The sequence below is a fragment of the Myxocyprinus asiaticus genome, chromosome 43, assembly GCF_019703515.2.
Source record: "Myxocyprinus asiaticus isolate MX2 ecotype Aquarium Trade chromosome 43, UBuf_Myxa_2, whole genome shotgun sequence".
Taxonomy (NCBI): Eukaryota; Metazoa; Chordata; class Actinopteri; order Cypriniformes; family Catostomidae; genus Myxocyprinus; species Myxocyprinus asiaticus.
This window is the reverse complement of record NC_059386.1, coordinates 6,404,632-6,422,233: the sequence shown is the minus strand read 5'-3', so window position 1 is coordinate 6,422,233 and position 17,602 is coordinate 6,404,632. Positions and strand designations below refer to the sequence as shown.

The 17,602-nt window shown below is 39.2% G+C and overlaps 1 protein-coding gene across 3 annotated transcripts in view; it reads left to right on the top strand.

The window, feature by feature from the left end:
- The window catches only part of LOC127433509 (sorting nexin-30-like), a 49,059-nt gene that overhangs the window by 10,000 nt on the left and 21,457 nt on the right, over positions 1-17,602 (top strand). The window contains exon 3 of one of the 3 annotated variants that reach the window (XM_051685478.1): positions 4,452-4,640. The exons of 1 other annotated variant lie outside the window; for it this stretch is intronic. In XM_051685478.1, coding sequence (XP_051541438.1) covers positions 4,452-4,640 — 189 coding nt within the window. Of the gene's footprint in view, positions 1-4,451; positions 4,641-4,753; positions 5,019-17,602 lie in introns of those variants that run through there. One more of the 3 variants, XM_051685479.1, reaches the window with a different exon arrangement.

The following is a 17,602-nucleotide window of genomic DNA, read 5'->3' as shown; positions in this document are numbered from 1 at the left end:
ATATGTAATTCCAACATATTATGCAAGTTTCCTGTTCTATGTCCAAACTTGTTTATAGCTGGTTAACATTGAAACACATTTTTTTTTTTTTTAATCTTTCTTTGGAATGAGATATTAAAATAATGTATCTTATGTAAAATTACTAGGGCTGTCAATCGATTAAAATGTTTAATCAATTACATGGTATGCCAATTAATTAATCGAATTAATCGCATATGTACTGTATATATTTGCTGAGAATACCCCTCAAATAACAGTAATTCAATATACACTATGATGATTAAGTAATTATAAATGATTATATTTAAATTATTACATATATTTTATTTATAATTAAACATTATGATTCAGATAATTAAAATGCATTACATTATTGTGGCAGATGAGTAAATCATTGATAAGATGTGAAAAGTGGCTTTAGAATCCAATATATTGTGTATTTCCATTTTATTGAACAAAAGCCAACCATTGGCATACAGCCTAAAGCAATCCATTTTGCAAATGAATTCGTCAGTCCCAGATGGATTTATTATAAGGGTTTTTCTAAGGACGCGTCAATGTACACCTGCGTCAGATGAATGCTTTTGAAGCGTCTCACTTAACATAAACTGTTTTTAGGTCGCTGTGTCAAGTTAAACATAGTTTGAAACTTAGAAAAACAGGGCTTGAGATCCCTGCATTTGGAGTTGTGTTCAATCAAGCTGTGTTTGAACGAATGAGCTCTAAAAAACGGATTGAACACATTCTTATCTTGTGCACAGAAATGTTGTTGGTGAGTGTGGTTTGTTCTCTGAATAAGCTGCACGTTGCCTATACAGCTGGAGTTTTGCTTACTGCCCCCTGGAGGAAACAGGTGGTACTTCAAGCTTGAATTGCTCTGTTGGTAGGAATCTTGAGTAATTTTTTTATGCGTTATTTTTTATATAATTAATCGCATTGAATTAACACATTAAATCTACAGCCCTAAAAATTACATAAGTCTAATAGGGGGTGCTCACCCTTCAGCTGTCACAGAAATGTAAACAGATGTGCAGATGAACATAATTAAAAAAAAAGTGCAAAAAAAAAGTGCGTTCTACGTGTATTTTTATTTTGAAAATATGTATAACTCAAGTACTATGCTTAAAAGTAATTCACTTTATTAAAAGTGAGTTACTAAAATCTGATTACAGAAATTTAAAATGTAATGCATTGCAATATTTTTGTACTAAATTAATTTAGATTACAATAATGAATTACTTTGTAATCAGATTACATCCAACACTTTCTTTAATAACAAACATTTATGGTTCTGTAAATACTGTAGATATTAATATATTTAAAATCATACAAAATAATTATGTGGGTATTAGCGCTGAGCGATATGCAAAAAATATTTTCACGCTATTTTTATTAAAAATACCGATTACATCATCAACCACTATGCCCCCAGAACCGAGTGATCGGAAAATATTTGAGCTGTATTGATTTTGATTTAAAAATTAAAAATATAAATATATATTGGAACACGAAAATCGTAAACCAAAGATATTTCTAAATTCAAATTGCACCTCAAACGAAACGAAAAAGCAGTTAAAATAACGAAGTGTTCAAAAAATCGTATATAACCCTAACCAAATGAAATATCCTATCGCCCGGCACTAGTGGGTATCCAAATATAAAGTTATAAAACAAATACAGTTGTTTTCTATGTTATTTATCATAAACACAATCTGTGTACTATGGTGTGACGGATTTATTGCATTGTGACATGTGATATGATGTTATGTCACACCTTATATTTCAAGTCAATACATTTGTAACGGGTAAAGGATGGGCAAGGAGGAGGCGGGAACAGGCAGAACAGTCAATGTAAACTTTAATGACATAAACTCAACTTAAAACACAACATAAAACACATAGACACGCACACACACACACACACAAACACACACACACACACACACACAAACTGGCGTCTCCGGCTCCCCTTTATCTCGCTCTCCTGCTGATTAGATGACTCAGCGCCAGCCGTGCACCCTCATGGCCCGGCCATGCCCTCCTCCTCGTCACACTCCTCCCCCGCCCGATTCAGGCCAGGGCGCCATCCAGACTGGCCTACTTCTGGCTGTTTCGCCAGCCAATGGTCCACCCCGCCTCCTGGGGAGAGATGAGGGGAGAGGGGAGAGGGGAGAGGGAAAGGGCAAGCGGGAGGGGGACAGAGAGAGAGAGAGAGAGAGGAGAGGGAGAGGAAAAACTTGCTCGCCGGTCCCCGGACACTCCGTCGCCTGGTCCTCAGCCACTCCTCCACCCTCTGGTGGACGACAGCTGCTCCTCCCCAGGCAGACGGCAGCAAGTCCTTCGACCCCTGATGGATGGAACGGCTCCTCCCCTTCCTGGAGGATTGCAGCTTTTCCTCCGATTCCCGGCGGCTGGCAGCGGCGACTCCATCCCCCGGCGGACGGCTGCGGCTCCGCCCCTAGTGGAGAGCAGCGGCGAGGACTACACGACTGCGCATCCCTCCTCCTTCCTGGGTTTCAGTTTAATGGGTAAAGGATGGGCAAGGAGGAGTTGGGAACTGGCAGAACAGTCAACATAAACTTTAATGGCATAAACTCAACTTAAAACCACATAAAACACATAGACGCACACACATGCACAGCGGCCGCTTGTGTCTCTCTCTCGAACTGGCGTCTCCGGCTCCCCTTTATCTCTGTCTTCCACTGATTAGGTGACTCAGTGCCGGCTGTGCACCCTCACGGCCCGGCCACACCCTCCTCCTTTTCACAACGTCTAACATGTACGTCAATGTCCTGTCTCTTATAAAAACTTTGTGTTTATTGGCCCAGATCTCAAGAGTCAGGAAACAGTTTGGTATAGCACCTTACCTGAATAACGCATCTAAGCTAGTTTAATGATAAACTGACTTTTGAAGATAACTCTATCACCACCTTGAGTTCTGAGATTTGTTTTGTTACGTCCACAGTAACGCAAATAACGAGCATACTAATGTAGGCTAGTATGCTCTCTGAAAATTGACTAACTCGCCAGAAAAGTTTCATGTTTAATATGAGTTACTAAATTGAGGTTTGATTTTAAAATTAACCAATAGTATTTCGGAGCTTCAGTTACCTCAAAGAAATGTCATTGTTTCTGCAAGGCTACATGTCACACACATTGTGTATGAGGTGGCCTTCATTTTGTTGCTATTTTGGGAATATGTTTGTGACGAGGAGGGGGTGGCTGGGCCGTGAGCGTGCACGGCCGGCGCTGAATCAGATGATCAGCAGGAGAGCAAGATAAAGGGGGGCCGGAGATGCCAGTTTGAGAGAGAGAGATGCACATGGCCATGCTGCTTGTGTTTTGTTTTATGTTGTTTTAAGTTGAGTTTTACCATTAAACTTTATGTTGACTGTTCAGACAGTTCCTGCCTCCTCCTTGCCCACCTTTACTTGTTACATTGGTGCCGAAACTGGGACTTTGGTGGAAGACCACTTTGTCCTGGAGACCTCGCTGCTGGCTCAAGAACGCAACGCTGAGGATACACGATCTGGTGGTACTGGAGCGGATTGTCAGCAGGCTACCGAAAGGGACGGCTGAGCGAGTCCAGTGCCATCGCCCAGCGTCGCTGATGGAGGTCTTCCAGCTGGCTGAGGACTGGGTGGGCGGTGTGTTCGGGAGTCGACAAGTTTTTTTTTTCTCCTCTCTCTCTCTCTCTCTCAACCTCCCTCTCTCCCTCTCTCCTTCTCTCGCTCCTTTCCTTCCCCAAGAGCTGTTTTTGTTTCCCAGAGGCGGGGAAAACCATCCGGCGCTGGGTCGACCGAAAGGGCAGCAGCTCCTCTCCATATATGGGGGGAGTAAGGCACAGGCCAGAGAGATCCCTGGCCTGAGTCGGGCAACGATGGTGCGGCGAGACCATGATGGACACCTGGAGCGAATTATCTCACCCAGCTGATGGCGATTAAGGTGTTGGCGGGCGAGGGATAAAGCCGCAACCAGAGCTGCAGTCGAGAGAGACATAAAGAGAGAGAGAGAGACACATAAGGAAGCTGTGTGTTTGTGCTGCTGAAAAGCAGTGGTGTTGAATGTTTTGTTACTCTGAAAAGTGCTGACATTAAAGTGTCTTATGTTGGATGTTTACCCGGCTCCCACCTCCTTCAGAGAGTTAAATAGCTTTGTTACAATGTTGTTGTAAATAAAGGGTTGAAAGTGGTTGAATGTGCTAAAGAATCTGATATTTCTGTCGTTTCAAATGTGGCACTGCATTGTGATTATGCGAGTGGTGGTTGAGTTGTCGACTATTTATGGAATAGTTCACCTAAACTGAAAATTCTGTCAGGATTTACTCACCCTCATGTAATTACAAAGCCATATAAATTTCTTTCTCTATTTCTTGTCAACGCTTTTACTCTTTGAACGAAATATCAGTGTTTCATTATATTTACTCATTGATTATTTTGCCCCGCCCCCAGGACCTGATCCTGCCCAATGGGACTCTGTTAGACACATCAAGTCCCGCCTCCTCCTCTTCTCTACTAAACCGACTACAGCTAGATGATGATTTGGACGGAGAGACACGTGACCTGTTTGTGATTGTAGACGACCCCAAGAAACACGTATCCACCATGGAGACATACATCACCTACAGAGTGTGCACAAAGGTCAGAGGGCAATGCTCAAAGCAAATCCATTGAGAAATACATTACTTTATTAACTATGTGCTTTTGTCTACCACCCCTGGAGTCGCGAGTTCAAATCCAGGGTGTGCTGAGCGACTCCAGCCAGGTCTCCAAAGCAACCAAATTGGCCTGGTTGCTAGGGAGGGTAGTCACATGGGGTAACCTCCTCATGGTTGCGATTAGTGGTTCTCGCTCTCAATGGTGCGTGTGGTAAGTTGTGCGTGGATCGTGGAGAGTAGCATGAGCCTCCACATGCGGAGTCTCTGCGGTGTCATGCACGATGAGCCACGTGATAAGATGCACGGATTGACGTCTCGGAAGTGGAGACAACTGAGACTTGTCCTCCGCCACCCGATTGAGGTGAGTAACCACGCCACCATGAGGACCTACTAAGTAGTGGGAATTGGGCATTCCAAATTAGGAGAAAAGGGGATAAAAAAAAAAAATAAAAAAAAAATTTGCTTTTGTTGGTGCAGTCCTATTAGTGTGATATCAGAGAGATTTATACAAATGTTCTCAAGATAAGAAGTCTTTTAGGTTAGATTAAATTGAGTGTTGTGGCCTAGTGGTTGTAAATCTGTGTGGTAATTGTAAGATTGTGGGTTTTAATTTCAAGGGTTAATCCATGAACTATAACCATTGACCCTTAAGCAAGAAACGGTTTACTCGGGTGTGACAAGTCTCTAGCTTTCTTAATTCAAAGGAGGAAACGGGAGCCGGATAAACAATCCAACATAAATTTTATTCCACATACAAAGATCTGCTTTTCAGCATAACACTCAATGCACACATGATCACTGCTGCATGTGTCTCTCTCTCTTACCCTTCAGTGGTCTGGATTGCCCTTTCTATCCCTCTCCACTCTCACTGCAAACACAAAACAGCTGTTAGAGGTGATTTCCCACAGGTGTCAGTCCTTACTGTTCTGTATCTCCCGGCCTCGCTCTCTGCAAATGTCGCTCGGCCACGCCCCCATCACCACATTGGGTAATTCCAAGTTAGGGTTGGGCGATAAAACTAGACCAATTATATCTTAATAATGTCCAGCATTTTGGCGACGTTAATATCTCAATATTTATGTATTTACTCGGCGTAGAAGTGTTTTTTTTTTTTTTTTTAATCAAAGAAACGATTATTTTAACCAAACATATATATATATATATATATATATATATATATATATATATATATACACACACTACTGTTCAAAAGTTTGGGGTCACTTACCTGAAATGTTTCTCATGATCTTAAAAACCTTTTGATCTGAAGGCATATGCTTAAATGTTTGAAATTAGTTTTGTAGACAAAAATATAATTATGCCAACATATTAATTTATTTAATTACAAAACTAAAAATTGTATTTAAAAAAAAAATAAAGTTTTTGAAATGGATGACTTGGACTGAATAATTAAGAAAAGCAGCCAATAAGTGCCCACCATAGATACATACAATACTGTTTAAAAAGCATCCCAGGGTGATACCTCAAGAAGATGGTTGAGAAAATGCCAAGAGTACATTTCTGCAAAATCTAGGGAAAGTGTGTCTAATTTGAAAATGCTAAAATATAACAGTTTTGATTTATTTTGGATTTTATAGTCACAACATAATTCCCATATTTCCATTTCTATTATTCCATAATTGTTATGACTTTACTATTATTATAAAATGTGAAAATAAATAAAGAAATAAAGAAAGAATGAGTAAGTGACCCTAAACTTTTGAACGTGATCCTAAACATTTGAACGGTAGTGTGTGTGTGTGTGTGTGTGTGTGTGTGTGTGTGTGTGTGTGTGTGTGTGATATATATATATATATATATATATATATATATATATATATATATATATATATAGTTGAAGTCAGAAGTTTACGTACACTTAGGTTGAAGTCATTAAAACTCATTTTTTAACCACTCCACAGATTTAATATTAGCAAATTATAGTTTTGGCAAGTCGTTTAGGACATCTACTTTGTGTATGACACGAGTGATTTTTCCAACTTTTAATTGACTATATCACAATTCCAGTGGGTCAGAAGTTTACATACACTAAGTTAACTGTGCCTTTAAGCAGCTTGGAAAATTCCAGAAAATGATGTCAATCCTTTAGACAATTAGCCAATAAGCTTCTGATTAGGAGGTGTACTGAACTGGAGGTGTACCTGTGGATTAATTTTAAGGCATACCTTCAAACTCAGTGCCTCTTTGCTTGACATCATGGGAAAATCAAAAGAAATCAGCCAAAAATATTGTGGACCTCCACAAGTCTGGTTCATCCTTGGAAGCAATTTCCAAATGCCTGAAGGTACCACGTTCATCTTTACAAACAATAGTATGCAAGTATAAACACCATGGGACCACACAGCCATCATACCGCTCAGGAAGACGGCGCATTCTGTCTCCTAGAGATGAACGTAGTTTGGTGCGAAAAGTGCAAATCAATCCCAGAACAACAGCAAAGGACTTGTGAAGATACTGGAGGAAACAGGTAGACAAGTATCTATATCCACAGTAAAATGAGTCCTATATCAACATAACCTTTAAGGCTGCTCAGCAAGGAAGAAGCCAGTGTTTCAAAATTGCCATAAAAAAGCCAGACTACAGTTTGCAAGTCCACATGGGGACAAAGATCTTACTTTTTGGAGAAATGTCCTCTGGTCTGATGAAACAAAAATGTAACTTTTTGGCCATAATGACCATCATTATGTTTGGAGGAAAAAGGGTGAGGCTTGCAAGCCGAAGAACACCATCCCAACCGTGAAGCATGGGTGTGGCAGCATCATGTTGTGGGGGTGCTTTGCAGCTGCAGGAGGGACTGGTGCACTTCACAAAATAGATGGCATCATGAGGAAGGAAAATTATGTGGATATATTGAAGCAACATCTCAAGACATCAGCCAGGAAGTTAAAGCTCGGTCGCAAATGGGTCTTCCAAATGGACAATGACCCTTAGCATACCTCCAAAGTTGAGGCAAAATGGTTTAAGGACAACAAAGTCAAGGTTTTGGAGTGGCCATCACAAAGGCCTGACCTCAATCCGATAGAAAATTTGTGGGCAGAACTGAAAAAGCGTGTGCGATCAAGGAGTCCTACAAACCTGACTCAGTTACACTAGCTCTGTCTGGAGGAATGGACCAAAATTCCAGCAACTTATTGTGAGAAGCTTGTGGAAGGCTCCCCAAAATGTTTGACGCAAGTTAAACAATTTAAAGGCAATGCTACCAAATACTAACAAAGTGAATGTAAACATCTGATCCACTGGGAATGTGATGAAAGAAATAAAAGCTGAAATAAATCATTCTCTCTACTATTATCCTGACATTTCACATTCTTAAAATAAAGTAGTGATCCTAACTGACCTAAGACAGGGAATGTTTTCTACGATTAAATGTCAGGAACTGTGAAAAACTGATTTTAAATGTATTTGGCTATGGTGTAAGTAAACTTCTGACTTCAACTGTATATTGTATATATAATATAAATATATATATATATAAAATACACACACACACACACACACACACACACACACACACACACACTACTGTTCAAATGTTTAGGGTCACTTACTCATTGTTTATGTTTTATTTTTTTCACATTTTAGAATAATAATAAAGTCATCACAACTATGGAATAATAGAAATGGAACTATGGGAATTATGTTGTGACTAAAAAATCCAAAATAAATCAAAACTATGTTATATTTTAGCATCTTCAAAGTGGCCACACTTTGCCTAGATTTAGCAGAAATGGCTGCTTTTCTTAATTATTCGGCCCAAGTCATCCATTTCAAAAATGTTATTTTTTTAAATAAAATTTTAGTTTTGTAATTAAATAAATTAATATGTTGGCACAATTATATTTTTGTTTACAAAAGTAATTTCAAACATTTAAGCATATGCCTTCAGATCAAAAGATTTTTAAGATCATGAGAAACATTTCAGGCAAGTGACGCCAAACTTTTGAATGGTTATGTGTGTGTGTGTGTGTGTGTGTGTGTATGTATGTATGTGTGTATATATATATATATATATATAAAATGTATTTATTTTTAAATTTTTTTTAAGCAATATCACACAAGCAAGAGTGCGATATGGCCCTATATCAGCACTGCTGTGATTCAGCCGCAGGCACGAGGCCGTAGGCCAAGTGCCATAGGGATGGGATGTATTAGACAGCAAGTGAACAGTCAGTTCTTGAATTTCATGTGTTGGAAGCAGGAAAAATGGGCAAGCGTAAGTATCTGAGCAACTTTGACAAGGGCCAAATTGTGATGGCTAGTCAACTGGGTCAGAGCATCTCCAAAACGGCAGGTCTTGTGGTGTGTTCCCAGTATGCAGTGGTTAGTACCTACCAAAAGTGGTCCAAGGAAGGACAACCGGTGAACCGGCGATAGGGTCATGGGTGCCCAAGGCTCACTGATCCGTGTGGGGAGCAAAGGCTAGCCCGTCTGGTCCGATCCCACAGAAGAGCTACTGCAGCACAAATTGCTGAAAAACTTAATGCTGGCCATAATAGAAAGCTGTCAGAACACACAGTGCATCGCAGCTTGCTGCATATGGGGCTGCTTAGCCACAGACCGGTCAGCGTGCGCATGCTGACCCCTGTCCATCTCCGAAAGTGCCTACAATGGGCATGTGAGCATCAGAACTGCATCCAGCCATTCATGTGGACGTTAGTTTGACACATGCCACCTACATAAACATCCTTGCAGACCAGGTAAACCCCTTCATGGCAATGGTATTCAGCAGGATAATGTGCCATGTCACACTGCTTACGTTGTACGTGCAGCTGTACAGACAACAACCACACTCAGGCTTGCTTGACACTAGTCTCGCGTAGCCAGACCTTTGACTAAAATGGCAGTGGTCTAGACCATATAGCAGCTTAGATTGGCTGAAAAACGCACACTTAGTCAGAAAAAAAACGAGTGGTGCAACAATTAGGAAATGTTAGGCAGATACAATAACTGTTTTTTTTTTTTAAAAAACACTAAGATTGGCCGATATTGATCCAGTCACTGATTTTTCTTTTTAAAGTGCCCTTTGCTACAGTTTTACAAGGTATGTGCTGCAGTTATATGTTTATGCCCCACAATGTAAAATTACATTCAATTTACATTAATTGTGAAATGCCACCATTTTACAAATTAACAAATAGAAAACAGCTATGAATATTGTAGTTCTGTTTTCACTATCAAAAATCATTGAAACAGTAAACATCACACACTGCAGAGATACATAAAAAAAAGTCACGTGATGCTATGCAAACATTGGTCGCTTAAAGGTGATCTCCGTTTAAACTTTGCTACAATTGTCCTTTAAGCAATATTAACCGGTGAGAACTGTAATAGTTTTGTTTGCTAACTGTGCTTGGAGGGCAGGATGTTGAAAAATTCGAAATCGTCGGGCCTGTGTGCCCACACTCTGTCAACAATACAGACTACACATCGTGCATTTTACTGATGCAGCCTGAGAGGGTATGTTATTCTGTTGGCTGCCCACTGACTTGTTTTGTTTTGTTTTTTTCTCCTCTTTCTCCCTTTATTGACTTATTGTTGAGTTAATTTGTTCATTTTTTGAGTTCGATGTGATTATTTACTGGGGCTACATTTTTGTGCAATTTAATGGCACGGTTTATGTCAAAAAACAAAACATAACAAGGAGAGAAAAAATAAAAAACACCGGACTTGAGCAATCCGGTGGCAATAGTGTTGCAGAAAATCTTGTGAGCATGCATGGACCGTCAGATTTCTGGGGGATGGATGCCAGTTGGGACTAGTGTTGTCACAGTACCACATTTTCAGTAGTTGGTATTGATACCACTGAAATTTCACAGTTATTGATACCAATTTCGAAACCACAGCAAAAATATGCTAATATGATAATATGCTGTTGAACACACCAGTTTAGTTATTTTTTATAATTTACTAATTATTTTAATAATTATAGTTTAATAAAGTTTAATTTTAATTTAATCATCAAAATGGTGTCTAATCAGTAAATTCTTAAAACATTTAACAAGTGAAAATAGAACTTTTTAACATCTCATTGCATTTTGTGATGCAACAGCTGTCTTGTGATATTTTTATTAATTATTGTTATTATTATTATTTATTATTATTATTACTACTACAGTGAATATTAAATTTTACTATATAGTTGTAGTATATTTTTATTCCATTTCTTCAATTTCAGGCGTCTGCTTTTATTATGATGCGTGTTTTTTGCCAGAAGCTTCACTTTTCCTGATAAACAGTTTGCGACATGGCCCAATGTGATCATTAAAGACTTTTAAGTCACGTCTGAAATCTCATCTCTTTACACTTGCCTTTGAGTCTGACAAATTAAATGTAGGACACAGTTTTGGAGTGTTTGTATTTTAGATTACTGGTGTTTGTGTATGTGGTAATTTTGAATTATGTTTTAATTTGTATTACTGTGAAGCACTTTGGTCAACTCTATTGTTTTAAATGAGATATAAATAAAGCTGAGCTGAGATTAAAGTGCAAATGCTGTGATTTTAATTATATAAATATATATTTTACATATGTTGCATGGTTCACAGTGGATTAGTGCTCTGCTCTGTCATCTCATACAATGTGAATGATTCTCAATGTCTGTAGAGTTTCTAGTGGATAAGTGGTCGGATTTATTTAAAGTACGCAGCTCGTCCACACTAAGATTGCAGCTTTTAGCGGTTTAATAAATCATATTAGGACGTCATGATTTTAATTTGATTTATTGTCCATTTCAGTGTACAACGAGTAACAGAGCACGCGTTCAAAACAAGCCTATGAGCGTTTTAAAGCTGTCGTGTGTCAGTCATACTGCGCGCTGGTATCGGATTGAGTTGGTGCTCGTTACTACTGATACTGCAGAAACACTGGTATCATTAAATCTTTTTATATTTTATTATCGACTTGTTACCGAAGTACCGGTAGTTTTGACAACACTAGTTGGGACTGTTGTGCGTGGGGTTGAAGCACATTTTTTTTTTTTCTGTTCTGTGGGTTAAGGATTTGATTGTTACAACAATCAATGTTGGATAGTGGTGTATATAATTTTGCCTTGGGTATACAATTTATCTTTACATGTCAATATGTCTCACTTTAATGTAGGTAAAATGTCTCTGGGGTACATTGGCTGGGGTACCCTATAAAAAGAAGGAAGGTTGTATCTTTCCTTAAGCATAAAAATATGATATAGTGTTCCTTCAAGAAATGCACCTTTCTTCACAGGTAGCTGAAAAACTTGGTAGGGCATGGGGTGGGCATGTGTTTTGCAGTGCTGGTTCGAGTAAGAGCAGGGGAGTCATCACATTGATAAGTAAGCAATTACAATTCAAATGTCTGAAACAGATCAAAGATAATTTAGGAAGAGCCATTATTGTTTTGGCTGAAATACAGGGGCAAACCTTATTTTGGCTAATATTTATGCACCCAACACTGATGATCAGAACATTTGAATAGATCTTGAAGGGAAGCTACAAGCCACTGGGATCCTTCATGATATGGTTTTGGGTGGAGACTTCAATCTTTTAATGGATCCAGTCCTTGATCATAGTGATGCAAAGGTGTGTAGACCCTTGCAGTGGTTCCCAACCCTGTTTCTGGAGGCCCCCCAACACTGCACATTTAGTAAATTTCCCTATTCTGACACACCCAATTCAGGTCTTGGAGTCTCCACTAACGAGCTGATGAGTTGAATCAGGTGTGTTTGATTAGGGAGATATCCAAAATGTGTAATGTTGGGGGGTCTCCAGGAACAGGGTTGGGAACCACTGCTTTAGAGCAATGTTGACACTTCAGAGGATGTGTAAAAATCTTGGTCTTGCAGACATTTGGAGACTTCTGAATCCATCTGGGAGGGACTACACGTTTTTTTCATCAGTTCATAAAATTGACTCTAGAATAGATTTCCTAAGTCACTTATTCCATCTACCACTGACTGTTCAATTGGGAACATTTTAGTTTCAGGTCATGCTTTGGTGTATTTAGAGATGTTGCTGCATATAGAGAAAAGAAAATCATATAAATGGCACTTTAATACATTCCTGCTACAAGACCCTGAATTTCAACAAATGTTAAAGACAGAAGTCAATATTTATGTAGAAACCAACTGGTCCTTAGTGTCCTCTGTGGGTGTGGTATGGAAGGAGCTTAAGGCAGTTCTTAGGGGGCGGATCATACAATATGCCTCATTCATTAAAAAGATCAAAGCACAAGAATTCATAGAATTAGAAATGAGTATTAAAAGTGCTGAAAAGGAGCTGCAGCGCCAAATGTCATTCAGTTGTCTTAGAGAGTTGACCCAGCTAAAATAAAGGTACAATACTATTCTGTCACAGTAGGTTGAGTTGTGTTATTCAGGGCAAGACAGACATATTTTGAGTCGGGGGACAAAGCAGGGAAACAGCTTGCCAGATACATAAAAAAGAGAGAGCTTTTTTCCACCATTCCTTCAGATATTAATAAAGCCTTTCAAGAATTCTATTTCAATCTTTATAGCTCCACATCTTCGTCTCCTGATAAGGATATTAGCAACTTCGTAGATCCAGTAGAACTTCCTAAATTGACGAGTGATCAAAAAAACTCTCTTGACTCAGATATTTCTTTGGAGCAGCTTGTTGAGGTAATTAAAGCCTTGCCAACAGGTAAGTCACCGGGGCCAGATGGTTTTGCCGCAGAATTTTTTTATATCTTATGTCACAGAACTGGCTCCACTTCTGTTGAAAGTTTACACAGAGTCATTAAAGAAAAGTGAACTACCGCCAACCATGACGCAAGCCCTGATCAGTCTCATTCTTAAAAAAAGTTAAGGACCCAAATTAATGTAAAAGTAAAATTTCCCTGATCCAGTTAGATGTAAAAAATATTGTCTAAAATTCTGGCTAATCGATTAAGTAATTAGTAATTACATATACATATAGATCAAGTGGGGTTTATTCATGGTCATAGTTCTTCTGATAATATTAGATGTTTTATAAATATTATGGGGCCAGTAGCGAATGATCAGACCCTGATTGCTGCCATCTCAGTTGACGCCGAGAAGGTGTTAGATAAGGTGGAATGGGACTACCTTTAAAGATTTTGGAAATTTACGGGTTTGGGAACACTTTTATTGGGTGGATTAAGTTACTTTATAAACAACTGTTAACAGCAGTGCAAACAAATGGATTCATTTCAGATTATTTTTCTCTTGGTAGGGGAACCTGGCAAGGCTGTCCTCTCTCCCATTTATTGTTCTGTCTTGCCCAGGAACCATTAGCAGCCGCAATAAGAAAAGAGGATGATTTTCCTGGTATTGTAGCAGGAGGTGTGGTGATAAACTTTTACTCTACGCAGATGATATATTATTATTTGTCTCCGACCTTAGTAGATCTATGCCTATCCTCCATAAAATTATGAATTCCTTCTCCAAATTTTGAGGATACAGGGTGAATTGGTCTTAATCGGAAGCTCTTGCTCTGACAGCATATTGCCCTGCCACGGCTTTCCAACCTGGTGCCTTTCAATGGCCCAAGCAAGGCATTAAGTATTTAGGCATTTTATTTCCAGCAAATTTGAGAGATTGAGTTCATTTTGACCCATCAATGAAAAGGTTCTCATGTGATGTGGATAGGGGGGTTTAACTACATTGGTCTATGGCTGGGAAGGTCAATGTTATAAAAATTAATTGTATCCCAAAATTCAGTTCTCTACTACAGTCTATCTACTGAAAGATCCTCTTTCTTATTTAAAAAATTGATAGAATATCTAAGTCCTTTATTTGGAATGGTAAACGACCTCGGTTGCATTTCAGGAAGTAACATAGACCAATTGACAAAGGAGGTTTAGGCCTCCCCAAAATTTTGTTTTATTACTATGCTTTTAATCTTAGACACTTGGCCCATTGGTCTCTTCCACCTGAGAGAGCCCCTCCCTGGTACTATATTGAACAAACATTCCTTGCCACAATCTCGCCATTGCAAAGTCTTTCTATCAAACTGCCTGGAGAAGTAAAAATGCATCCCATTATTTCACACATACATAAAGTATGGACAAAGGTTCCTTGTTTGTTCAATTTTTATATTTACCTAAATGTTTCCTCAAACATATGGCTGGACCCCAAATTGTGTATTAACAAGTCCCCCTTTTGCTGGAAAGAATGGATTGAGAGGGGTGTTGCTACACTTGGTGACCTTTATGAAACGGAGCTTTGAGATTATTTGAAAATACAACAGAGCAATATGGGATTTCTAGGTCTCAATTTTTCAGGTATTTACAGTTGCGCCATTTAATTCGTACTATTTTTGGTGGCAGTACACAGCCCCCTAAAGCTGCAGACACTCTCTGTATGGTGCTCACAGCCTTTGTAAAGGGGCATGCAGCATCAGTGTATTACTCCTTTTTGATTAAGAATCTGGGTGATGGGGTCTTAACCGCTCTTAAGAGGTTATGGGAAAGAGATTTGAACTTGGTATTGGAGGATGGGGAGTGGGAAAGAATATGTTTAATCCATGTCTAGGGATGCAAGGATATGCCTTATTCAGTTTAAGATTTTGCATAGTTTCTACTGGACTGGAATAATGGTGGTTAAAGTTGATTCTGTATGTGTGTGTGTGTGTGTGTATGTATGTATGTATGTATATATATATATATATATATACACACACACACTGCTTTTCAAAAGTTTGGGGTCTCTTACTCATTCTTTATTATTTTTTTCTTCACATTTTAGAATAATAGTAAAGTCATCAAAACTATGGAATAACAGAAATGGAATTATGGGAATTATGTTGTGACTAAAACAATCAAAAATAAATCCAAAATACGTTAAATTTTAGCATCTTCAAAGTAGTCACCCTTTGCTTATAATTTGTAGAAATGTACTCTTGACATTTTCTCAACCAACTTCTTGAGGTATCACACTGGAATGATTTTAAAACAGTATTGAAGGAGTTCCCATCTATGCTGGGCACTTATTGGCTGCTTTTCTTTATTATTCGGTCCAAGTCATCCATTTAAAAAAAAAAAAATTTTTAAATAAAATTTCAATTTTGTAATGAAATAAATGAAAAATTGAATTGAAATAAAGGCCGATATGGGGAAAGAAATAATTTATATTATGGCACGGCAATCTCTGCGAGTGATTGCACAGAAAACCTCATCACAAAGAATTCCACAGACATAACTTCGTAAACAAACCGAATATCCAGTAATGCTTGTGGATTTCTGCTTTACTTTCTGCAACGTGCCTCAAACAAAACTCTGAATAGCTTTAAAAGATTTGATATCTCTAACCTGGCAAACTTGAGCACATCTGGTAATTATTTCATCCTCAAAAGCGCTCAGTAGCTGCTTTTCCACTATCGAACCAGTGTGAGCCAGGGCTGTCAACTGGCCAGATGGGGCCAATAGCCTCAGACCTTGAGCTGCGAAACCAAAAGCGATCTACATTCCCACCATCTGGCCAATAGCCACGCAGCGTTGCCCTAAAACCTACCCTTAAAATGCTGCCCTGGTGCCACACACCCCGCCCATTTCACAAGCAAGAGGGAAGCTCAAGCTGTGGTATCATGTTATCTAATTATCTAGAATATCGAGTTTATATCAAATGTAAACATTAGCTAGCTAGTAAGATAAGTTAGCGTTGACAGTTCACCGACTGTAACTGCCATGGTGTCCCGAGTGGTCTCTTTACTACCAGCGGGACGATGTCCCAGCACACTGTCCATGATCTCGAACAATGGAAATTTCTTTCTTTCTTTGGGCACCGCTTTGTCCATTGTGGATTTTAACGGGTTTGTACTGTACCCGCAATTTTTAATTTTTCCCGAACCTGTACCGTTAGCGCTGGAGCCAAGTATGGGGTCTTGGTGCTGACCCTCTGACCTGACTCAGCTAAACTCCGCTTTTGACCCTGCCTCAATCCCCAGTTGGCCTTGTTTGGCCCAAGGGTAATTGGCGGGCCATTGGCCACTGGCCCCGAGAAAGCCCAGAGGAGGCATGATGAAGCCCTGGAAGTGACAGTGGGAACACAACTGGCCCTGGCACGCACTAGCACGCCCTCATTTGGTCCGATAGTGGAAACGCGGCTATTGAACCTATTGGACTAATGAAAAGTCCTGTGTGCTTCTACTCTCAGAAGTTCCATCAAACCAGCCAATCAGATAAGGTCTGATTAACTTCAGAAAGCGTTTTCCAGTTTTGTGTGGTATGCGCATCAGACATTAGAGCACGGACTGTGACCGGTCAATGAGACTAGCATGACCCCAGCGACAGCACCAGATGAAGACGCATTCTTGCGTTCAAACACAGCTGGATAGAGTGCAGTTCTGAATGCAGGGATTTCAATACATGAAAAATGTCACACGGGGATTGTGTGAACATTTTTGAATGATGTAGTAAACAAATTGTTAAATCAGAGTTTTGATTCATTAAAGTGGTGGTGACAGTTTGAACTGATTCATAGAAATTAATTGCCAACTCGAAGACCATTTATGCTACGCTATTAAAAGCGCTCTCATTACTCAAGGAGTAATCGTGAAACTAGTCTAATGACGGGCTGTTTAGGAAACAAATAAAAAGTGCAGTGTAATTACAGCAATATTCATCATGGTGCCTAATTTTATATCGGCAGCAAAACCATCGTGAATATTTGGCAAATATTTGATATATCGCCCAGCCCTGTCCCGTCAACTGCTCAGTTTTTGTTGTTGTGACGGCCCTAATGTCATCACATCAGTTTTACTGAGCCTCAGTCTTTAAATGCTGTTGTGTAGCTCTTATGTCAGTTGTTTGCGGACTCTGTTGTTGGCAGATTCTGCATCATTTAGACGTGTTAATTAAAACAGCCATAAACCACATGAAGACAAAACACTGTGACCTGCATTGCCTATTAGCTCTTTGTAAAGTCATTGCTGTTTTTTTGCGTATTTTGAAAAAACAGTGATACGCCACAGT